This window comes from Eschrichtius robustus, chromosome 20 (assembly GCF_028021215.1).
Source record: "Eschrichtius robustus isolate mEscRob2 chromosome 20, mEscRob2.pri, whole genome shotgun sequence".
Lineage (NCBI taxonomy): Eukaryota > Metazoa > Chordata > Mammalia > Artiodactyla > Eschrichtiidae > Eschrichtius > Eschrichtius robustus.
Genome location: NC_090843.1, coordinates 48,533,121 through 48,558,211, shown reverse-complemented (window position 1 = coordinate 48,558,211; position 25,091 = coordinate 48,533,121). Strand labels below are relative to the sequence as shown.

General features: G+C 40.4%; 1 protein-coding gene across 1 annotated transcript in view; it reads right to left on the bottom strand.

Annotated features, from left to right (window-relative positions):
* MYO1D (myosin ID) overlaps window positions 1-25,091 on the bottom strand; it is a 348,817-nt gene that overhangs the window by 103,336 nt on the left and 220,390 nt on the right. The window contains exon 21 of the mRNA XM_068530137.1: window positions 2,477-2,631. Coding sequence (XP_068386238.1) covers window positions 2,477-2,631 — 155 coding nt within the window. The remainder of the gene's footprint in view (window positions 1-2,476; window positions 2,632-25,091) is intronic.

The following is a 25,091-nucleotide window of genomic DNA, read 5'->3' as shown; positions in this document are numbered from 1 at the left end:
CACAATGTTCATTGCAGCTCTGTTTACAATAGCCAGGACATGGAAGCAACCTAAGTGTCCATCGACAGATGAATGGGTAAAGAAGATGTGGCACATATATACAATGGAATATTACTCAGCCATAAAAAGAAATGAAATTGAGTTATTTGTAGTGAGGTGGATGGACCTAGAGTCTGTCATACAGAGTGAAGTAAGTCAGGAAGAGAAAAACAAATACCGTATGCTAACACATATATATGGAATCTAAAAAAAAAAGGTTCAGAAGAACCTAGGGGCAGGACAGGAATAAAGATGCAGACGTAGGGAATGGACTTGAGGACACGGGGAGGGGGAAGGGTAAGCTGGGACGAAGTGAGAGAGTGGCATGGACATATATACACTACCAAATGTAAAACAGATAGCTAGTGGGAAGCAGCTGCATAGCACAGGGAGATCAGCTTGGTCCTTTGTCACTACCTAGGGAGGTGGGATAGGGAGGGTGGGAGGGAGACGCAAGAGGGAGGGGATATGGGGATATATGTATGCATATAGCTGATTCATTTTGTGATACAGCAGAAACTAACACACCATTGTAAAGCAATTATATTCCAATAAAGATGTTAAAAAAAATTCTTACATGTATTTGAGATAGAAATGTATCTCAGAACACATGCTAGGAAAAGAAAGCAGTTGATGGATTCTAGAACCAGATTCACATATTTCCACCACTTGTAGAGGCATTTAACAGGGGTTAGAATTTCAGAAATAAGGACTCAGATTGAGAAAAAATACTTCAGTTTCCCAGGCAAAAACTATTTATTACTACAGGCATCCAAATGAAAGGTAAAGATTAAAATCCCTTTGATTATCCATACTGTGCTATAACTACATATTAGGAGGAAAATAGGCCTGTTTATTTGAGTTATAGACTTTATTGTAGAGATGCCTTCTCCATGTCTTTCCCTTCCATTCTAAACTCTTCAGTATTTCTCTTACTTCATAGTTATTTGGCAGATGGAAGGGAATTTTTCAAAGGCCTATATGTTTATTATTATCTTTTGGTAATTCCTTAGTTGGATCTTATTTTTTCCCACCAGATGACCATGAAACATTATTTTATTTATAGCATTTAAAAACATTTAATTATATAAGATATTTAAAGATCTGTTTTGATCTAGGATACAAGGTTTAAGAACATAAAATAAATGGCCTGTGCAGCTCACTTTTAAAATTATACTCCATACATTTATCAGTAAAAAGGAACACAGCAGAATTAGATGTGTGGACAGCAGATTCTAAATACGCCTTTGTTTAGAGAAAAGCCATGTCTAAACTTAAAGGAAAAGAAATACTCATGAGGAACTAGATTACTGTTGGCAACGTAGTAAATGTCTTTTAGGAAGAAAAGGAACTGGACACTGGGCTCATTTCTCAGTCCCTGAGTTTGGAGGAGTGGTCTCCTTCTGGCATCAGGGTGGTGGGGTGGCAGAGACAGTGTGCCACAATGGGAAGAACATCTGAGTTTGGAGTCAGAGAAACACCCAACTCCAAATACTCCATGACCTCCTTTGGGAAGAGAAACCCCATCTCTAAAACAACTCTAATAAATAACAAGTCACTTCTCTGCTTAAAATTATCCATTCACTGGTCCCCATCACCATCAGGATCTGCCCCCATTTATATCTCTCACATCACTGTTCACTACACAGACATAAACAACCACCCCAGGTATCGCCTAGGGCTACTATGAAGTTCTCAAGACAATGCCACGTTCCCTCATGACTCCATGTTTTTGCAGAGGTAATTGCCTCTTCAGAATCCCTTTAGTCAAAATAAGGTCATTAAGGTGAGTCTTAATCCAACATGACTGGTATCCTTAAAGGAAGAGGAAATTTGGACATAGTCATGTACAGAAGGAAGACCATGTGAAGACACAGAGAGAAGATGGCCATCTACAAGCCAAGAAGAGTGGCCTCAGAAGAAACAACCCTGCAGACACCTTGATCTCAAAATCTAGCCTCCAGAATTGTGAGAAAATAAATCACTTTATTAAAAAAAAAAAAAAAAAAAAAAAAGAATCCCTTTAGTCTTTGTGGACCTACATGTCATCCTAAACCTGCCTTCTAATTTGTTTATATTCATAGTAGCTACTCTAACTGATTATACGTGGGGTAAATGAGAAGCTGTGACAATAAGAATATAAAGTAAGTTTTCTGTCTTTTGGATTTAATTACATTTGGATTGGCAGTGAAGAAATCACCACTGGGGAAATCTCTCACTGTTGGTTCAGCTGGAGGCTGGAAAAGTAGACGATCATCCCTCATCTTGAAACTAAGGCTGGATGCTAATTTTGCCTTCTGGGAAACAGATGATTTAAGTTTTCCTTAAGAAGGAAAATAACTAAGTACACTAAAATTGGCACAAAACAAGTTCAGTGAGAATTATGATAAAAGATTTCATATATTTTCAACTTAGTTAAACAAAAATCAAACTTTACCTCTTGAAATGATTCACCAGGACTCCAACCAGCTCTCCAATTCGACTCTCATGGGTTGGCTGTTTGCTGAAGAGACAGACAATGAGGTCTTTGTTGTCTTTTGTATGGAACACTACCAGTTGGTCCTTCCCATTGGAGACGCTCAGACCAGTCAACTGCAAGGAGACAAGGCATGGAAACTGTAAGGGTGGTTCTCAAAAGAAGGAATTTAAAAATACAGTTTGTAATGGTTCTACTCAGTAACTCTGATGACATTAATCCTTATCGAGCTTCATGAAACAAGCAGATGAAAGGAAATAATAAAGATAAGAACAAAAATTAACAAAATTTAAAGCAGAAAAACAATAGGGTAAAATCAATGAAACAAAGAGCTGGTTCTTTCAAAAGATAAATACAATTGCTGAATCTCTAGTCCGAAAGAATAAAAGAGAGAAGACCTAATTACCCATATCAGAAATGGAAGAGGGGCTATTACTACAGACCACGTAGACATTAAAAGGATAATAAAGGAATATTTACAACAACTTTATGCACATAAGTTCAACAACTTAGACAAAACCAAACAATTCCTTGAAAGCCATAAACTACCAAAATTCACCCAAGAAGAAATAGATAACCTGAATACTGCTATATCTATTAAAGAAATTAAATTTGTAGTTAAAAACCTTTCAAAAAAGAAAACTCCAGGAGGCTCAGATGATTGCCTTGGTAAATTCTACCAAATATTTAAAGAAGACAATAACACCAATTCTCCACATCTCTTCTAGAAAACGGAAGAGAAGGGAACACTTCACAACTCATTTTATGGGCACTGTCCTGATGCCAAAAATAGACAAAGGCAGTACAAGAAAACTACAAACCAATATCCAATATCCTTCATGAACATGGATGTAATTAGAATGGCCAAAATATTAGCAAATCAAATCCAAAAATACATAAAAACAAAAATGCATCATGACCAAGTGGAGTTAATCTAAGAAATGCATAGCTAGTTTTGTATTAAAAATATCAATCAATGTAATCCATCATAGCAACAGAAAAAAAACCAAAGCTACACTATTTACAATTGTCAGGACATGGAAGCAACCTAAATGTCCACTGACAGATGAATGCATAAAGAAGATGTGGAATACACACACAATGGAATATTACACAGCCATAAAAAGAAACAAAATTGACTTATTTGTAGTGAGGTGGATGGACCTAGAGTCTGTCATACAGAGTGAAGTAAGTCAGAATGAGAAAAACAAATACTGTGTGCTAACGCACATATATGGAATCTAAAAAAACAGTACTGATGAACCTAGTGGCAGGGCAGGAATAAAGACGCAGACGTAGAGAATGGACTTGAGGACACGGGGAAGGGGAAGCTGGGACAAAGTGAAAGAGTAGCAATGACATATATGCACTACCACATGTATAATGGATGGCTAGTGGGAAGCAGCCGCATAGCACACGGAGATCAGCTGGATGCTTTGTGACCACCTAGAGGGGTGGGATAGGGAGGATGGGAGGGAGGCTCAAGAGGAAGGGGATATGGGGATATATGTATAATTATAGCTGATTCACTTTGTTGTACAACAGAAACTAACACAACATTGTAAAGCAATTATACTCCAATAAAGATATATAAAAAAAGAAAGCTATCATATCAATTGACGCAGAAAAAGCATTTGACAAAATTCAACATCCATTCATGATATAAATCTCTCAGCAAACAGGATTAGAAGAGAATTCAACCTATTAATGGCATCTACAAAAACGCCACAGCTAACATCTTACTAAGTGGTGAAAGACTGAATGTTTTCCCCAAAGATCAGCAGTGATGTAAGGATTTCTACTGTTACTGCTGCTGGGCAACTTCATACTGGAAGCCCTAGCCAGTGCCTTAAGGCAGGTTTAAATAAATTAAAAGGCATACAGTTTAAAAGGGAAGAAACAAATGACTTTATTTTCAGATTACATGATCGTCTATGTAGAAAATCCCAAGGAATTTACAAAATAGCTCTCAGAACTAATTAGTGAGTTTAGCAAGGTCACAAAACACAAGGTCAACAGACAAAAGTATTTCTATATACCAGCAATGAAAAACTGGAAACAGAAATTTAAAACCAAAACCATCCACAACTTCTAAACCAAAAATACTTAGATATAAATATAACAAAACGTGTGTAAGACCTGTAAACTGAAAACTATGAAATGTTGATGAAAGAAATCAAATGAAAGTGCTGATGACAGGAATAAAAGAAAATCTAAATACACAGAGAGGAATAATGTGTTCATGGTTTGGAAAACTCAATATTGTTGAATACTGCCAATTTCCCCCAAATCGATCTATAGATTTACTGCAATCCCAACCAAAATCCCAGCAGAATTTTTGGTAGATATCAACGAGCTGATTCTAAAACGTATATGGAAAGGCAAAGGAACTAGACTAGCCAAAACAATTTGAAAAAGAAGAACAAAGTTGGAGGACTCACAGTAGCTGATTTTCTTACTATAAAGCTACAGTAATCAAGACAATGTAATTGTCAAAAGGATTGTCAAAGGGATAAAAACATAGATCAGTGGGAACAGAATGGAGAGTCAGATATAGTCTCACATAAATATGACCGACTGATTTTTCACAAAGATGCAAAGGCAATTCAATGGAGAAAGGATACTTTGGACATTTGGATAACTCAGAACATTTGGACATCCACATGCCAAAAGAAATAAACATTGACCTAAATCTCACACCTCATGAAAAATTAATTCAAAATGGATCATAGATCTAAATGTAAAATGTAAAACCATAAAACTTTTAGAAGAAAACACAGGAGAAAAACTCTGTGACCTTGGATTGGGCAAAGATTTCTTAGAAACGACACCAAAAGCACAACCCATAAAAGAAAAAAATACTGTTAAACTAAACTTCATAAAATTTAGAACTTTTCTCTAAGACAGACATTGGTAGGAGAATGGAAAGACTGCCCACAGATTGGGAGAAAATATTTGCAGAGATATATCTGATAAAGGACCTGTGTCCAGAATATATAAAGAACTCTTTAAAACTCAACAACAAGAGAGCAAACAAGTCAACTTAAAATGGGCAAAAGATTTGAAGTCACTTTACCAAAGAAGACCTATGGGTGGTAAACAGGTGCTCAACATCACTAGGCCCTACAGAAATGCAAATTAAGACTATAACAAGATATCACCACAAGCCTATCAGAATGGCCAAAATAAAGACGAAACAAAGAAGAAGAAGAACAACAAAAGTGACAATACCAAAGAGGATGTAGAACAATCAACTCTCATACATTGTTGGTGGGAATGTAAAATGGTACGATCACTGGGAAAACAGTTTGGCAGTTACTCAAAGAGTTAAACATAGAATTACCACATGAACCAGAAATCTCGGCCCTAGGCATTTATCCCAGAGAAATAAAATTTATGTTCACACAAAAACTTACACATGAATGTTTACAGCAGCTCTATTCATAACTGCCCCAAACTGGAAACCACCAGAATATCCATCAATAGGTGAATAAGCAAACTGTGATACATCTACACAATGGAATGCTATTCAGCAATAAAAAGGAATGAACTAATAATACAAATTATTGATATGCATCACCATGGTTTATTTTCAAAGGCATTATGCTGAGTGAAAGCAGCCAGTATCAAAAGGTTACATACTATACGACTCCATTTATGTGATATTCTGGAATATAGTTGTCAGGGATTGGGGTCAGGGGGAGTCTGATACAAAGGAGTTTTTTGGGGGTAATGGAATGACTCTGTATCCTCATTGTGGTGGTGGTTACAGAAATCTATGCATGTATTAAGACCCACAGACCTGTATACAATCACCACTACCAAAAGCCAATTTTATCTGTTATACGCAAATTAAAAAAATATAGCTCCTTGGTTATTTTGATCCCTAGATCTACCTTGGTCAATAAAGCAGAAACCCGAGTGATTTCTTATTCTGTGGTTTGTTCTTCTATTGCAGAAAATACCAAAGTGTCACCTCCTGGCTGCCACAGGTGCTGTCAGTCTGGCAATCAGCATTGACAGGATACCCGCTGGGGGCAATGCAGAGTGCCAGGCAGCCTGGGGGTGGGGATGGAAGTACCAAAGATGCAGAAGGTATAATCCCTGTTCTAGGGGGATTCATGATCCAGTTGGATGAGTGGAAGAGACACATACCCAACAACTGAAGAACACTTTAACAGTTCATACGTTTGGAAGATCATTTAGTCTCATGCCCATATTTTACAGATAAGAAAACTGAGGCTCAAAGAAGTTAGCTGACTTGCAGACCCTGAAACTGGAACTCAGGCCTGCAGACTGACCCAGACCCATGTTCTTTCTATCACAGTAGGCTTTTCCAAATATCAAGGACAAATGAACATAAGCTGTAAAAATAAGCATCCCTAAATGTTACATAAATAAATTTTCATAGCAGATGAGTTCTTAGGTTGATTTTAAAGAATACCAGGGTCAGCGCTCAATGGAGAGAAGGCAAAATATTCAAGGAGCTGGAAATCATTTGACAAACCTACATTAGATCATGGGTTTTCTGAGGCCATGGATAAGAGAATGTAACAATCTTTCTGACACTTAGATGATTTTTTTGTGTTTTTTTTTTTTTGGTTTGGTTTGGTGTACATTGGCTTTTTTTAAAGTTCCTTTTAAAAATATTTTATTGGGCTTCCCTGGTGGCGCAGTGGTTGGGAGTCCGCCTGCCAATGCAGGGGACACGGGTTCGAGCCCTGGTCTGGGAAGATCCCACATGCCGCGGAGCGGCTAGGCCCGTGAGCCACAACTACTGAGCCTGCGTGTCTGGAGCCTGTGCTCCACAACGGGAGAGGCCGCGACAGTGAGAGGCCCGCGCACCGCGATGAAGAGTGGCCCCCGCTCTCCGCAACCGGAGAAAGCCCTTGCACAGAAACGAAGACCCAACACAGCCAAAATAAATAAATAAATTAAAAAAAAATAAAAATAAAAATATTTTATTGAAGTATAGTTGATTTACAGTGTTGTGTCAATTTCTGCTGTACAGCAAAGTGATTCAGTTATACATATATATACTCTTTTTCATTTCTTTTCCATTATGGTTTATCACAGGATATTGAATATAGTTCCCTGTGCTATACAGTAGGAACTTGTTGTTTATCCATCCTATATATACTAGTTTGCATCTGCTAACCCCAAGCTCCCAATCCTTCCCTCCCCCACCCCCAGATGATTTTTATATGAGTAAATTAAAAATATCATTTTCATTTAAAAAAACATGTTATGTCCATGATCCTTCTCTCTCATTTATTTTATATACAAAATTCAAAATGAAATTTATGTAGCACTTCACAGGAGAGCTTGATTAAAGCCTAATAAAATGAGAATTCTAACAGCACCAACTCTGCCTGCATATCCCAGGAACATTAGCTGCAGGGGTCCGGGGAAAGGGACCGATTCAGCAGTGAATGCTGAAACCATCCAGATAGAAGGTCCCTTCCTGGATGCTGTCGGGCTAGAGCAGAGGCGCCTATGACTGTTTTCTCAGCCACCTTCCCACCTCGGGGCGTGAGCTTCCCTTCCTGCCCTTCCCTATTCTGCCCTGCCTGAGAGGCTTCACCTGGATGGACATAGGAATTCTTCACGTGTGTTCTCAGGCCTATGGGCGTGCCAGAGCCCCAGCAGAAAAGAGGGAAAACAGCACCTACTTTCCTCTGCTGCACAGATAATGAAAGATTAAGATCCTGTTGTCACCAAGGCAGGACAAACAGCATCCAGGATGTCTCTTTTGTTCTGGGAGACAGGATGCTAGATGGGAAAAAGCAGTGGAGTAAGGGATGACCTGGGTGCTCACCTCAATCCAGCCGTGTGAGCCTGAGCGAATCATTTAATTTTGGGGGAGGCCATCTGTCTCCTTTTCTGCAAGATAAGGATCCTACTAGGTGTCTCATCTACCTCATAAGATTGTGGCAAGGATCAAATAGGAGCAACTCAGAGGTATAAAAAGATAAATAAGCAAAACCCCCTGCCTTCAAGGGTCTTTACACTCTAAGAGAAGATACGCCAGCGAAATCTGAAAAACTTTACACAAGTACCATGCCAAGGGAGGTATTGTATGCAAATACATTAGTTAGGGAAGGGATCCTGCCTCAGTTATCTTCGGGCAGCCAGAACACACAAGTAAGTTCTCTGAACAAAAGTGAAACTCCTTATCAGGGCTTCCCCCTACTATTTGCCTTCTTATTTTTCATAATCTGTGAGATCCTTATGCTATTATAAATCTAAACCTTCCTCTTCTTTGGTTTTGAAGGTTTGAGCAGGGCAGATACAATCTCTGATGTTAATCTAACTCAATTCTCCTAGACCTTCCTCCTATGGAGGATCAAACAGTGAACATAACCAGACAAGTAAAAAGAACGTTATAGGGCTTCCCAGGTGGCGCAGTGGTTGAGAATCTGCCTGCTAATGCAGGGGACACGGGTTCGAGCCCTGGTCTGGGAAGATTCCACATGCCGCGGAGCAACTAGGCCCGTGAGCCACAACTACCGAGCCTGCGCGTCTGGAGCCTGTGCTCCACAACAAGAGAGGCCACGATAGTGAGAGGCCCGCGCATCGCGATGAAGAGTGGCCCCCGCTTGCTGCAACTAGAGGAAGCCCTCGCACAGAAACGAAGACACAACACAGCCAATAAATAAATAAATTAAAAAAAAAAAGAACGTTATAACTTTCTAATCATTAGTAAAAAGAGAATAAATAAAACTTGAACAACATAGCAACTAGAAAAAAAAAAAGGAAATAGCACAGAAGTATTAAAAATGGAAAGCGTTTAAATAACACAGTCAAATTTAAGAAAACAAAATTTGTCAGTTTCTATAAGAAATGTGAATGGGATACAACTCTTTTATTGGATGAAAACGGGTCACGGATTAGGTCAAAAAAGAAATTTAACTACACTCTGTTTATAAAAGATGCATCTAAAACAAAAAGACATAGAACAAAAATGAAAGGATGGACAAAGACGTATCAGAAAGAAACTAGGGATGGGAATAGGAATAACAGACAAAGCAAAATCCAAGGCAAAAAACAAAACTTTTTCATTTTATATTGACAAAAATATAACAAAAAATGAAAACCACCATCTTCATGCACTGAATAACATGGTACTGAAACATACAAAGCAAAAATTATTCTTATACAAAAGAAATGGACCAAGTTGTGATTTTAGTGGACGACCCAGTGCTTGGCAGTTCAAGCAGGCAAAAAGCAAATGAATATGGAGAGTGGCTGAATAATCAACGTATTTGATTATCAGTTACGTGGAATTTTTACACACATTTATTGCGGTCCCTGAAACATTTACACATATGTATTATGTATGGGGCCAAAAGTAACATTCCTCTCCCCAGTTGCAAAAAGTAGGATATGCACTGACCCTAATCATAGTGCAGTAAAACTAGAAAATTATATAAAGGTTAACAACACAACCTTATCACTGAGAATTTTTTAAAAGAAGTATCTCTTTAGGCAACTCCTGGATTATAGTTGCAACTACAGACAATGAAGAAGTTAATGAGAAAGAGAATTTTACATCAAAATTCATGGATGCAGCCAAAGCTATATTCAAAAGAAAACACATTGCCTTAAATACTTTTGTTATTAAGTAAGAAAAAAAGGAAGTAAATTAAATACCAAAAACCTAGAGAAAGAGCAAAAGAAATCTATCAAGGTAAAAATGAGTGAAGATAAAATCAGAAATCGATGAATGAGCAAAACAATATAGATGATAAACCCAAGAGCTGGTTCTTTGAAAAGACCACTAAAGAACCAAACCCTTGGCAGCGTCTAATCAGGAAAAAACAAGGCAAAGACACAGATATCTAACATGAGGAATGAGAAAGATATTTAAGAAAAGGTGTGATGTCTTTAGAAATTATGAGAATAACATCTGTAATTTCCTATTAATAAATTAAGTATTTGTGAAATGCATGCTTTTATAGGAAAATACAAATTACTAAAAATTGACTCAAAGAAAGATGACATAATCAGAATCAATTCATAACCAGGGGAATTTTTTTTCATGTTGGCGGAAAACACTCTCCTAAATGTTCCTGGGCACAGATGATGGTAGTATAGGCCATCAAGCCCCAGGTAATTCCTATGCTACGGACAATGCTCTAGAACATAAACAGACACCATCCCGACTCATTTTATTGAATCCTGGTAGCAAAACTTGATGAAGATCTCTTTCACACACACGCACACACACCTAGAGACCAGTCTCACAAGGACAGACGCAAATATACAAAATAATTAACAAACTCAATTCAGCAGGCTAATACACCATGACCAAGAGGGCATGGTTCACAAGTGTAAGGATGGTTCACTAGTAAGAAATGCATCCATATTGCTCAGCTGATTAATAGGTCACATTTATGTGTCATCTGTGTGTTTGTCCCACTAGAATTATCTCCTTGCTTGACAGCTTTCACTTTTTCAAGGCAAGTATGAAGTTATGTCCTTGTACTGTTTTTATTTTACAGTATTCCATGGTATATAAAACAGTATCGCTCTCCATAGAAAGTTGGTAAATACTCAAATGTATTTATTATCATATCAACCCTACAATATTAGTTTTAACTTTTTTCTAACCACTGGTAATCTTTGCCAGCAAAGCATTGTGGATAAAGGAGAGAATAGACTTCCTCCCCTGTAGAAAAGTTATTACTGGACTAGAAACAAGTATCATGACTGAGCATGGAGACTTTGGCCTGGATCTTTTAATACAATTTTTAAATGACAGAGACTAAGTATGTTAATAGATACTGTCTCTCTTTTACTATTTTTATAAATAGCAGGTAAAAAAAGAATTAACTGGAAATTAAAACATATGACCCTACTCACACCAAAATACTCCATACATCTTGACCCATCAGTCAAATAGGATTTTAAAAATTGAGGTATAAATTATGTACAGTAAAATTCACAGACTTTTAAGTGTTTAGGTAGATGATTTTTGACACCCAAATCAAGATACAGAACATTTCCATCATGCCAGAGAGTTTCCTCTGAATGTTCTTTTTTAAGACTTAGTTCTATATTTGTAAGTCAAATTGGCTTACTTAGCTCTTGAGAGCTAAAAAGATTAGCTCATTACTTAGACCTAGAAAGCCAGAGGTCCACTGTAGTAAGAACAAACTCACAAAATACTGAATTTTCTCTTTATCTTTTCTCTATTTTCATAAATTGTTACCATTAGGATTATGAGAATTTTACAAAGAAAATAGTTAATCTTTGAAGGTGACAAACCAGACAAATGCTGTAATGGTAATCTTAAAGGAACTATTTAAAATATGATAATAATAGAATATAGGTTTATTCAAATTGCTTGAAATAGGTAGTTTGGAATTTAAACTATTTTTTGGTGGTCTATATATTCTTCTCATAGTAAGATTCATTGCAATAGAATTTAACTTCATTTGATTTCTCTTAATGACAGATAGTCCTTGGTTTCTAATCTCCAGTTTTCAATAATTAAAAAAAAATTATGTTGAGGCTATAAACCCACAGTTGCTGGATTGGGTTCAGCCTCACTTTGTAGGACAAGAACAGGGACGGGGTTAATACTTCCCCAAAGTCCACTGTAACCACAAGTCATTTTGCTTGCTGTCTTTTTTTAAAACATATATCCACTCTTGTAAAAATTCTTTCAGGTCATTACAGAGTATTGAGAAGAGTTCCCTGTGCTATACAGTAGGTCCTTATTAGTTATCTATTTTATATATAGTAGTATGTATATGTCAATCCCAATCTCCTAATTTCCTCCCCTCTTTCCCCCTGGTAACCATAAGTTTGTGTTCTACATCTGCGACTCTATTTCTGTTCTGTACATAAGTTCATTTGTACCATTTTTTTAGATTCCACATATAAGCGATATATTTGTTTTTCTGTCTGACTTACTTCACTCAGTGTGACAATCCATGTTGCTGCAAATGACATTATTTCATTCTTTTTTTATGGCTGAGTAATATTCCATTGTATATATGTACCACATCTTCTTTATCCATTCATCTGTCAATGGACATTTAGGTTGCTTCCGTGTTTTCGCTACTATAAATAGTGCTGCAATGAACATTGTGGTGCAAGTATCTTTTCAAATTGTGCTTGCTGTCTCTTTTGCTTCATATTCTATCTTTATTTCTCTGTCTGCATCTGTACGTGTGTGCACAAGCTTTGTCACTGAAAACTGTGGGGCCTCAAAATGCTAGCAGTAAATTCCAGGATCCCAAACAACAATTTCAAAACACTGAAGACTTCTGGAGAATGTGGGAATCACGAGAAAGGGCCCTGATACTTTATGACAAAAATCTCTAATAATGGAATACGCCACGAGCCCTTGAGCTCTTGTGACTTTGAAAAGAGTTAATCTTTTAAAATGGCGATCAACTCCTTTAAAGCCATCCAGGTCTGACCAGGGAGGAGAATGCATGCCTTTTTATAGGGCTTCCTGGCTAGTTTTCACTCTGGGGCCTTCTTGTTCCAGACTTACTCCCAGGAAGCAGCTACTCCATGTCTTCTTGAGTGGGGGGATCTCTTCTCTTCTGTGGTTAGTGCTCTCTGCAAACACCTCCAAGGGACTTCACTAACTTGGGGCTGCCCCCCACCCCAATCAGGGATGTGCTTAAAACACAAAGAGCTTTCATAAAATTGTACGAAAATCATTTCGTTTCTTCAGGTATCTGCTTGTATTGTGATATATACACTTGGCCTTTGGGATTTTCTATTCCCTACTTCAGTTCTTTGGTTTGACAGCAGAGTTATAATATTTATGCTCTTTTGATCTCATTTAACAAATTGATTTGGCTGCTCAACGATGGAGAACATTCTGTTCATTCTGTTTTCCATTCAGAAGCTTGGAAGACAGATGCTCTGACTTTCTGTAGGATGCCTGGTGACTTTATTTCTTGCTTTGTCTCCCTGTTCTCTGTTCATCTGTCTCTCCCGATCTCCCTTCTTCTCTCCCTTTCCCTCTTTCTTCCTCCTTCTCTTCCTCTCTCTCCTTGGCCCAACTAGCTATAAATCAGAGATCTTAATGAATCAGATCTGTCATAGAAATAATGCAGAGTTTGGGATAAATAAGAGTTTATCCCTCATCATTTGGAAGCAATGCTTGTGCCCTGAGCCACTATGTAGGGGTGGCTCTATCCTGAGGTCACTGTGCTGTGAGGATCTCAAGCCTCTCGGAGAGGTCAAGGGTTGACCCTCTGGTCAGCAGTCCTGGTACGAGCCCTCCCAGCCCCAGCACCAGAAGAGTGAGCATATGAGGGTCCCAATGATCCCAAGCCTCAGTTGTTGAGTAACTTCCAGCTTTTGTGTCTTCCCAACCAAAGCCCTAGGTATTGTGGAACACAGGTGAACTGGCCCCATTGTGCCCTTTCCAAATTCCTGACCCATGGAATCCATGATCATAATAAAATGGTGGTACACTACTATATTTAAAATAGGTAACCAACAAGGACCTACTGTATAGCACAGGGAACTGGGCTCAATATTCTGCAATAACCTAAATGGGAAAAGAATCTGAAAAAGAAAGGATACTTGTATGGGTATAACTGAATCACTTTGCTGTACACCTGTAACTAACACATCATTGAATCAACTGTACTCCAAAACAAAATACAAATTAAAAAAAATAATAAAATGGTCATTTATTTTACTCCACTAAGTCTGGGGTGGTTGGGTACACAGCAATAGTTGACTGGAATCAAAATTTGGGAGCAGAGAGGTGCTACTGTAACACAATACTAAACAGCTGGCACTGGCTTTGTGAAGTGGGTCACAGCTGGAAGAGCCTTGAGGGGCCTGCTGGTGGAATCACGATGGGCTTTAAGCAGGTGGTCACAAGGGCCTGAAGGGAAGCAAGTCAAATATGATTTCAAGCTTGAGAAAAGGGGACCCTTGATACAAAGTGGCAGGAAATTTGACAACACTGTTGACTATGGGAAGGTAGAAAACAGAAAACGTACCTAACAAATTCAATGATCTAGATAAGGATTTCTAGACAGGACACTGGAAGTGCCATCTGGCTGCTTCTTGCTGTCTATGAAAACACGTGAGAGGAGAGAGATGATCTTAATACAGAACTGTTCAGCTTTCATGCAAAATTTAGAGGAAATATAAAGCAGCCTGCACTTGCTGGGTTTGAAAATAAAACTGTTTCTTATTCCCAGCTTCTCCAGATGGCAAATGATTCTCAAATTGGGAAACGGTTTCAGGGCAATGATCAAGTCCAGAGCGGGACTGTAAAATCCTTTGTCAAAACCTCAGAAAGATCTAAGGCAGTGTCACATAGAAACTTCCAGGCAGATTAAAGATCTTCAGGGCGTGCCTTTCTCTATTAAACAATGGGGCTCTTAAGGGTCTTAGGGACCTTGTCCCATAGTAGCTCATAAGGAGCCCCAGGTACAGGAGAGCTTATCTTGCAGAGGTTTGTGGGCATGGTTTCAGTGGACTATAAATTGATGCACAATAAATCCACCAAGATTTCAAAGGAATTGTATCAGGTTGGACTGAAAGGGACAGAGACGTTACAAAATGTGCAGAGGCTTTTGCACCCCCAACCTTTGATGGGCAGGAAGCAGACCAAGAAGGCTACTTAGTTTCAAACACAAATGGCCCTTGACTATTATGTGCCTCCCATTTCCCATCTCTTGGAATGGGGAGTGTCTAGTGGGGTATCCCATCCCTGTGTCACCATTGTATGTTGGGTATGTGGGGCAGATAACTTGTCCTTTTAAGGACCTGAGTTTCACAGGTCTTCAGATTGAAGAACTCTAGTTGAGGAACTGCATCTAAACTGACTTACATGATGAGATCCTGGACCACAACCCTGAACCTGATGACATTAGGGGATGAGACTTTGGGGCATCTTGGGTGGGGGTGAGTATATTTTGAATGTCAGAGTAATGAAAATAATTTTTTATTTTTTGAAAATAATTTTTGACAAAGGGGTAGACTGTGGAGGGTTTAAAACTTGTTCATAAATCCTTTGACATTCCTCCCATTGAGAGATGGGGGTCTCTGTTCCCTTCCCTTGAATCTGGGCTGATCATAGTACTTGCTTCTAACCAATAAAATGCAAAGAGGTGATGCTGTGTGACTTCCGAGGTTAGGTCATAAAAAGGGGATGCAGCTTCTGCCTCGTTCACTGGGACGCTCATATTCTGAGCCCTAAGCCCCCCGTAAGAAGCCTGATTACCCTGCGGCCTCCATGCCATAAGGAAGCCAAGACTCTCCGAAAGGGCTCATAAGGCTCTCCAGTCAGTAGCCCCGGTAGTCCTCCCAGCCCAGGTAGGTGTCAGTCATCTAAGTGAATGAGCCTTCAAATGATTCCAGCTCTCAGCCCTTGAGTCGCCCCCCAACCTTCTAGTCTCCTCAGCTGAGGCCCCAGATATTGCAGAGCAGAGACAAGCCATCTGCTTTGCCCTTTCTGAATTCCTGACCTAAAAGAACCTATGACCATAATAAAAAGGAGGTGGTTGTAAGTTTGGGGTAAATTGTTACGCAGCAATAGTGACCAGAAAATAGAGAAATCTTAATTTTGTAAATGTGTCATGGAAAGAATGCATAGTTCAGGATAACTAAGAGTTTATGCCTTTACAAACAAAAATCACTTTCAACAAAACATTTTTTAAAAATTTTACCATGTTGGAAGAACATGTAGGAACACACTCTTTTTCAGAAATATTTTCCAGCTTCATTAAACATTATAAAATTATTCTTTTACTTTCTTAAGGATTCAGAGTTGTTATGGTGAACAGTAATAAGTAAACGTGCTTTAAAACAGATGCATCTTCAGGGCTACTGGCGTTCCTATGACCATACCCCTTGGATCACATGTTCCAAAAATCATGCCTGTGTGTGTAAAGCACATGATATTCTAATGGTGAAATAGACCCTTTTCTACAAAATACGTGCCACGAGCAGTAACCAAAAAATTGTCTTAAAGCCAGTTTAATCAACTTTAGGCACAAGCAGTTAGTTATAAGCCTAGTACTATTGATCAATATTATTCAGGTCAATGAAAATCATTGTCATCAACTGACAAAAGGGCTAAGTTTCTACTATTTATCGATAAAGCCTTTCAACCCTTGATTTTAACAGCTTCATGAAAGCAACTCAGCAAAACTCTTCAATAAATTTCCAATATCAACCCATCTAACTGCACTGAATAAATGACATCTCCATATTCAACTCCAATTTCTTCCAAATATTCCTCATCCTGACAGGGATTAAGGGCACCATCAAGAAGAAAATTTACAACCTAGATAATGTTCCCATCACAAACGAACTTTGTACTTTACGATACAAATTCCTTTAGAGAGAGTTACCCAGGAATCTGGGCCTGCCATAGCCTCCTTTATTAATTTAAATGTTTGAGTCATTTTTCCCTTTTGGTGCAAGTACCTCATTTGTGGCGTGCAAGTTTGACTTTTTCATATTTAGATTAAGTGTGTCAAATTCCTTACTAGAAAGGGGGTTAGAACCTCCCAGTTCATGGGTATCAGCCACATGGCTAATTGTTTTCTTTTCGCTAAAAATCTCAGACAGGCCTATTGGAGGTCTCTCTCTTAGATTATCTGGCAGTTTGAGTTCCAGGGTTTGTCTTGCAGCTTGGTATTCAGCAGTTTCATGAAAAACTGAATTTTAATTCCAAAAAGACTGCTCTGAGGAGACAGCTCAAGAAATCACTCCAACAAGCTTTTTAATACCAAGCCATCTAGTAGAACTAAACTGAATCGCCTCAAGAGTCCTCCTGTACTTTCAGTTTTCATATATTGCAACCATCGATACGCCTGCCTGCGAGAGACTGGCTCCTGCTTAATTACTGCTTCAGATTTATTGTTGTGGGCTTGGGGACCAGATCATCAGATTCATCACAAGGGTGCATGAAGCAAGATAAATGGCCCAAGAGGGCCCTTCCTTAGAAAGAGCATGCAAAATTTAGTACACAAACTCCATCACATCTATCTTGACTCTGCAAAAGTTGTAAAATTTCTCCACTTATATTCTATTTATCCCCTGTGGTTCATTTAGGCCAACGTTCTCAACCCCGGCTGCATGTTACAATCAGTGGGGCTACTCTGATTTATTTGGTCCTGGATGGGGCTGGGCATCTATAGTTTTTAGAACCTCCCCAAGTGATTCTAATCACACACCACCATTGATTTAGGTAAAACCATTACATAACTTCATCTTAGACACTCAAATTATCATTTTACAAAGCTAATTGTTTTACTAATCAAGTTTTATATGATTTTGAATTTATTTTCTTTTCTCTCTTAAAATACCAACTTAAGTTACTCTCCTTATTGGTCTTTTCATTGAATTTTTTTTAACCTTAAAAATTAACGATCCTCTCAATGCAGAGATTATTCCCTCATAGTTTTAGGTTTCCTTTCCTTATCTTATGTTTGTCAGCAAGTTGAATCCATGTAGACTAGTATTGCTCTATTTTAGGGATGATGAGTGACTTTTGATCACATCCTGGTCATTCTGGGTATTATGTTATGAGACTCTGGATTTAATGTAAATCTTCTACTTTGTCAGGCTTCTGCTAAAAAGGGACCAGTAGGGGAAGGAGGCACCAATGCTTTACTGCAGGGTGGGAGGAGTGGAAGTCCAGGCCCCACTTGGGCTCCTCAATACCACCCTGCTGGGGAGTATGAGAGGCACCTTAGAACCACCAGGAGCTGGTGGAAAGCTAGCTCCTCACCTGGCCTCCCCTGACTCTATGCAGAGGGGAAGGGGCACCGCCCTTTCCCTGGGTGGGGGATGCAAGTCCAGGCTCCCCTTTGGGCCTCTTTGGTGCCACCCCAGTGGGGACGGGGAAGGGTACCTCTTCGCTTCGGGCAAGGGTAGAGGTCCAGGCTCTCCATGAGGCCTTTGCTGATGGAAGTTAGGGGGGCCTGCAACCCTCCTAGGTGTTTTCCAGAGAATGTTTGTTGTCAAATAGGCTGCCCATTTCCTGGTCCTTTGGCAAGAGAGAGAAAGCTTTTCTTGTCTGTGCCCATCTGGATAGGGGGCTTCTCCAGCAATGCAGTCTGGGATGTACAGAGACAAAAAGAAATCCCAAGGAGCTCACTGCCATGTTGCTTTTCAAGTCTTAAAAGCCCCTAGCTAGTTCACTTTCTCTCCACCTTTCAGAGTCTTCTTAGCGTTTGTTTTATAATATGATGTCCAGGGATTTTAGCTGTATTTAGCGAGGAGGATAGGGAGAAATGCATCTATTCTATCTTGTCCAGAACTGGAAGTTCCAACTCTCTATTCTAGATCATGCATGCAAATGAATTAGAAAATGTGGCTTTCTCTTTAGTGAGTTCATGATGCAGCTGGGGAGCCAAGAGGCATATATTGCAGGAGGGGACCACATGGGCTTAGTGGGAGAGGGAGCTGCAAGTTTCCCTCTCCTTAAAATACCGATAATTCTCCAATGTGAATGTCAGCTTAGACATTTCTTGGAGTGCCAGATGGGTATTTGGCCTGTCTGGGGAAAACTCAGACAGGGGTCCCGTGGAGGGCCCATGGGGACAACATATTTGACTTAACCAAGATGAAACTCATTACCTTGCCTTAACCACTGTCCTTCTTGGGGCCCTATTTCAATTCAGTATCACCAGTGGCACCATGTCCCAAGCCCCAAAGAGTATTTACTGAATGGTAGTTATTTCACCAGCCTCTTCCCAGTTCATCCAAGCTTTGTAACGTTGTCGGAATTAGCTTCCTAAAAAACAAACCTCTTCAGGCCTCTTAAAATCTGTCGCTCTGTGTTGCCAAAAGCAGTCATTCACAAATCCCTTTAAGAATCTGAAAAAAGCCACAGGTACTCTGTATAGAAAAGTGCACAAGTGTTTGCATATACTTATGAATCCCTGAAACTCTTCCTTGTCTGAGAAACCAGGTCCACCCTTCCTCCACACTCTCTCAGCAATTCATGCTGCTCTGTTTTAGCATGTAAGGAGTTGTCCTGCGATGATGTCTGTATCTATTTGCCTCACCCACTAAACAACAAGCAGAGGCAGTCTTTGTCCTCTTTATTTCTAGCACCTAGCACAGTGCCATAGTGCCACGGTAGGCAGCAGATGATCACGATTTATTGAATGTGTGGAGGACAATGAGTAAAAGGTACAGATGAGGTCGAAGGGCCCTCTTTGCTCAGGAAACTCCGATGGTTCCCATGTGTTCCTCTTTATCAAAGCCCTACCCTTCATCGTAGCCTTAAAAGCCCTGTTCTCCTGGTAATTTCCCCTTTCTCTCCTCACCCTCTCTGGGTGCTCTTATCCACTCTCACGGTTTAAGCTACACCCACTCACGGCTTCCAAATCTGTCTCTATTCTGGATCGTTCTCTAGACAGTTAATTGTCTAGCGGGCCTCTCCATTTTTCGTTCCTCAGACTCCTCAAATGAAATCCATTTAGGACTGAATTTATTTCCACCCTCTCCTACCACATCTTTGTTTCCCCCCCCCCTACATTTCCCATCTTGGTGAGTAACCATCACTGCCTACCCAAGTTGTCCAAGAAAGAAATCTATGAGTCTAGACCCTTTCCTCTCGATGCCCAAGGCCTTCTACCGCTTAAATAGCTCTTGAATCCAGACCACTTGCCCCCTTTAACTGTCCTTGCTTGAATTCAAGCCCTTGTAATTTCTTTTCCTTTTTTTTAATATATATTTTAAAATTTATTTATTTTATTTTTATTTATTATTTTTGGCTGCGTTGGGTCTTCACTGCTGCACGCGGGCTTTCTCTAGCTGCGGCGAGTGGGGGCCACTCTTCGTTGCGGTGCGCGGGCCTCTCATCGCGGTGGCCTCTCCTGCTGCGGAGCACGAGCTCCAATCGCGCAGGCTTCAGTAGTTGTGGCTTGAGGGCTCAGTAGTTGTGGCTCGCAGGCTCCAGAGCGCAGGCTCAGTAGTTGTGGCGCACGGACTGAGGTGCTCCGCGGCATGTGGGATCTTCCCGGACCAGGGCTCAAGCCCGTGTCCCCTGCACTGGCAGGCGGATTCTCAACCACTGTGCCACCAGGGAAGCCCAGGCCCTTGTCAGTTCTTAACAGGATTATAGCAGCAGCCTCTGAACTGCTTTCCCTGTCACCAGTCCTGACCCCTCCAGTGCATTCGTCAATACCCATTTATTGAGCACCTACTATATGGCCACAGCCCTTCTCTCATGGAGTCTATGTTTTAATAGGGAGTAGGGGGAGCCAGAGCGTAAACAACTGTATAAGGTGACAGTGGTGACAGGGTCTATGAGGAGGAATATAGTAGCAGTACAGAGGTGTAGAGAGGGATAGGATGGATGCTTCTAGACAACCCCTTGGAGGTTATTCTGGGCACAGAGCTGAATGAAGTGAGGGAGCCAGGCAGTTATCTGGGAGGAGAACACTCCAGGCAAAAGGACAAGCGAGAGGACAGAATAAACAGTGAGGATGCTGAGGGCTGACTTCATCCCACCCCTCTGCTGTCCACAGGCAGTGGACTGCTGGTCTGCAGGGGGTTTAAGAGCTGATAATTACTGAGCATTTTACTATGTGACAAGGACTACGCTAAGAACTTCACATGCGTGACTTCAGACTTGTTTACATGCACCTCATTTCAGGCCTCAGCGTGCCACTGCGGTGGGTGCTACTGTTAAAATGGGGCATAAATGCAACAACTACCCACATGCTTCCACATATCCTAATGCCTGTGTTTGCCAGACACTGCCCACCGGGATGTGACTCTTCTTCTGTCCTTTACCATTTAGAGCGTAATAGTCTTTAAATGCAACGTGAGATATTTTTACAGTTCAACAGGCTTCGTGAAATGGTAAGGGATGGAGGAGCAGGGGAGTTAAGGGCAGACACTGGAGGAGGCTTCCTATGGAGCAAAGTGACTGTTCCGTGCACAGAAGTCAAAGAAGTAATCTAGCCATGTCAGGAGAGAGGATCCTGAACTTGTCCACTCTACCTACCCTGCCTGATGTATCTCCATCCCCGACACGTTGTAAAGACGTCTTTATTTAGATATAATTCCAATAAAATAAAATCTTTTTTTCGGTCTGTTATGTCAGAAAATCAGATTCTCCCTGCAGTGCATTAGAACTTTGCTATAATAATTCAGTGTAAAGAACGTTTGCTCTGAACCTCAACCAGTAACAAAGAAATAAGCTCATTTATTTAATACCTAAGAGTTCAGGACCAGTGCAGGACTGCCTCCCAGTGATGTGGGGAGGGTCAAGTGAGACAGTGTATGGTGACGTCCATCACAAGGGATGGAAGTCAGCAAATATAAAGTGATTATCTCTACTACTCTTGTTGAAGGAAGATCTTCCGATGAGACCATCTGCAAACATGAAACCATAGCCAGTACCTTCAAGAAGATTTAATTTTTGATACAGATCACAGGATCCCGAGGCTTTCCAGAAAACACACACATTCTCTCCCTGTCACTTTCCCACCTATGTGTGCACGTGCCCGTGTGCTTGCACGCGCACACACACACACACACACACAAGTGAGAAAAATCTAATGGCAGAACTGAATTTGGGGGCAAGTCCAACTTTCAACAGATGATTCCAAGAAATAGCTAGAACGACAAAAGTGAATAAATTTGGTTAACAGAATAGTTAGATCAGTGGATTGCCTCCCTGGCTGCACCCTAGGGACCTTTAAAACATGCCGGTGCCTACCCACAGAGACTCAATTTCATTGGTCTGGGATGTGGCCTGGGTATCAGAATTTAAAAAAAACTCCCCAAGCTATTCCAATGTGCGGCCAAGGTTGAGAACCCCCGAGTTAGAGGCTACAAACATTTTTGATTTGGGCTTGAAAAGTGGAAACTAAATGAAATCAAATTCAAATCTCCTAAGTATCAGGTTAGCAGTGAAAAGCACCATATTTTTTTCTGGCCTGTCTGAGACTATGGTACCTTTTCCTACATGCTTATTCTTGGAAAAGACAGGATTGCAATTAAGAGAGAAACAGCTGTGCAAATGGAAGTACAATGTGGCAGCTCGATTCCAAGTGCTGTTTTTTTTTTCTCCAAAAGAAATGAAGCAAAAGGTTTCCTTTTTCTTTTTCTTTTTGTACCCTAATGCACCACACCTTGAGAGTCCTTGACAGGTAGAACACGGCTGGTACACTAGCTCTTGTCTTGATTATGTCATTTCCTGCAGGATCCCCAAGGCCTACAAGTCACTTATCCTCAAAAGGTTACAATGAAATATTTTAGGAAGCAATTATTATTGTAAGAAAAGACCTAAATAAACAAGGAGAATGGGGGGAGAGAAAAAAAGAGAGAGCATCACACGCAACTAAGCCAGAAGATGCTTAGCATTATGGCTCACTAGGGCTTTTGGGCTCTGGTGTCTGAAAATCTGTACTGAAATCCTGCACTAGTGACCAATACCTCTGGGAATTGTAATGGTTAGAGACGACTGCTTATGGTAAATGGTACTAAGCAAATCGAGTTATAATGTCAAAAGTCAGGGCTTTGGGGCAGGAGGTAAACTCCATTTTCATCAGTACTGTACTTGGAAACAAGTGATTCATTGATAAATGATACTTAACTTCTTGCATAGAATTCTTATAAAGATGGAGACACAGTATATTCACATCTCCTAATAGGGCTTCCCTGGTGGCGCAGTGGTTAAGAATCTGCCTGCCAATGCAGGGGACACGGGTTTGAGCCCTGGTCCAGGAAGATCCCACATCCCACATCCCACATGCCGCAAAGCAACTAAGCCCGTGCGCCAAAACTACTGAGCCTGCGCTCTAGAGCCCGAGAGCCACAACTACTGAAGCCCATGAGCCTAGAGCCTGTGCTCCGCAACAAGAGAAGCCACCGCAATGAGAAGCCCGCGCACTGCAACGAAGAGTAGCCCCCACTCGCCGCAACTAGAGGAAGCCCGCGCACGGCAACAAAGACCCAACGCAGCCAAAAATAAATAAATAAATTTATAAGAGAAAAAAATCTCCTAATAAATGCCTGACACTGGGCATGTGACTAATGTTAGTTCTGCTATTTCTTTCCTCTTCTTAAAATAGGATCTGAGTTGTATGCGTTATTCATCATAAAATGGGAGGCGGTGATAGGAGGTTACCATCGGGGTTGTGATTCTGAGGGCTCCAGGGTCTAACAGAAGCCAGGTGCCACTGCCTGTGAGCTTTGTGACCTTGGGCCATTACTTTACCTTGCTGAGCGACAGTTTCCCCTGGAGCGGAAGGTACAGTCATCTGTACCTATACAGCTGCCACAGGCCTGTGCTGGGCGGGCTGGTTCGCTTCTCTGCCTCTCCCACGGGCCTGTGGGCAGACTGAGTGATAGACTATTCCACTGCTAGTGCCTGGCAAATGCACAGCACATAGTAGGTGTTCAAAAAGGCTGACTGCGGAAAAGAGAGCTCTGGTAAGACAGTTGTGTAAAAGGAAACCTATTACTGCAAGGTTAGTGACGTCTGTTTCTGCAAATGCACAGATCTTTTATGTGCACGCCTGCATTCAGGGCTTTGTTTTAAAAGGATCTTGTTTCTAGCAATCTGACCTCTGGATAAATGAGGTGGTGTCATACTAATTTTCTTATGCTTTATTTTTAAAAAGGCTTTGTGTTTCTTTAACAAGATAGATTTTCAAAGGAGTCATGCATTGGTTCTAATGATTGTTGCTTTCAGACGCCGCTTTGATACATCTTTTACATTTGTAATTGAATTTCCAAGCACAGTACTAATGAAAATGGACTCTACATCCTGACCCAAAGCACTGACTTTTGACACTGTAAGTCGGTTTGCTTATCTACTATGGTTTAGCATTAAGCGGGGGTATCTAACCGGTACAACAAAAGGCATTTACTTCCAAACACATGTCAGGAAAACAATCAATTTCAGGTTAGCTCTGAAATTCTGACTTTTTTCTCTTATTTAAAAAAAAAATGAGATAACATGGCTAGATGTCACATTTCTTAGAAGTATTTTAAAACCATGTGGCTCACTCAGATCCAATCATAAAATAATGGAGTGCTGAAAGAAATTACAAGGAGAGTGGACCATTTCATTGCCACAGCATCAGAGCAAGAAAAGATTCTTGAAAAATTAAACTGAAACCCTAACATCTTTATCTTTTAAAATTCTTCTTTAATATAGACATTGCTTTTTTTCTAAGAACGGAGGTTTCCAAATACCCAATATTGCTAAGCAATGCTCTTTGTTGTAACAGGCAAAAATATAAACGTTTTCACAAGATATTCAAAATAATAATACAGCTTGCAGGAACTGCTGAGAATTAATTAGGAAGGTAGTAAGCTTGTTACCCAAATAAATAAATAAACCCGAGTGCACTCAGTGTCTGACATTAAGGGGTTATATACTTTCCATTATAGAGGACTAATAAATATAGTTTAAAGGCTCGAGGGAGGAGTGAGAGAGAAGGCTGGCGCGCACCAGCTCAGGCGGTGCCAGACGTCAGCTGACTGCCTCCATTGAGATTACCATGGAAACACCTTCTCCTGGGACAATGCCACGAGGGCAGGGTGCTTTAGAAATGGTGATGGGGAGCAGAGCCAGCAGGCCCATGGATTTTTAGCA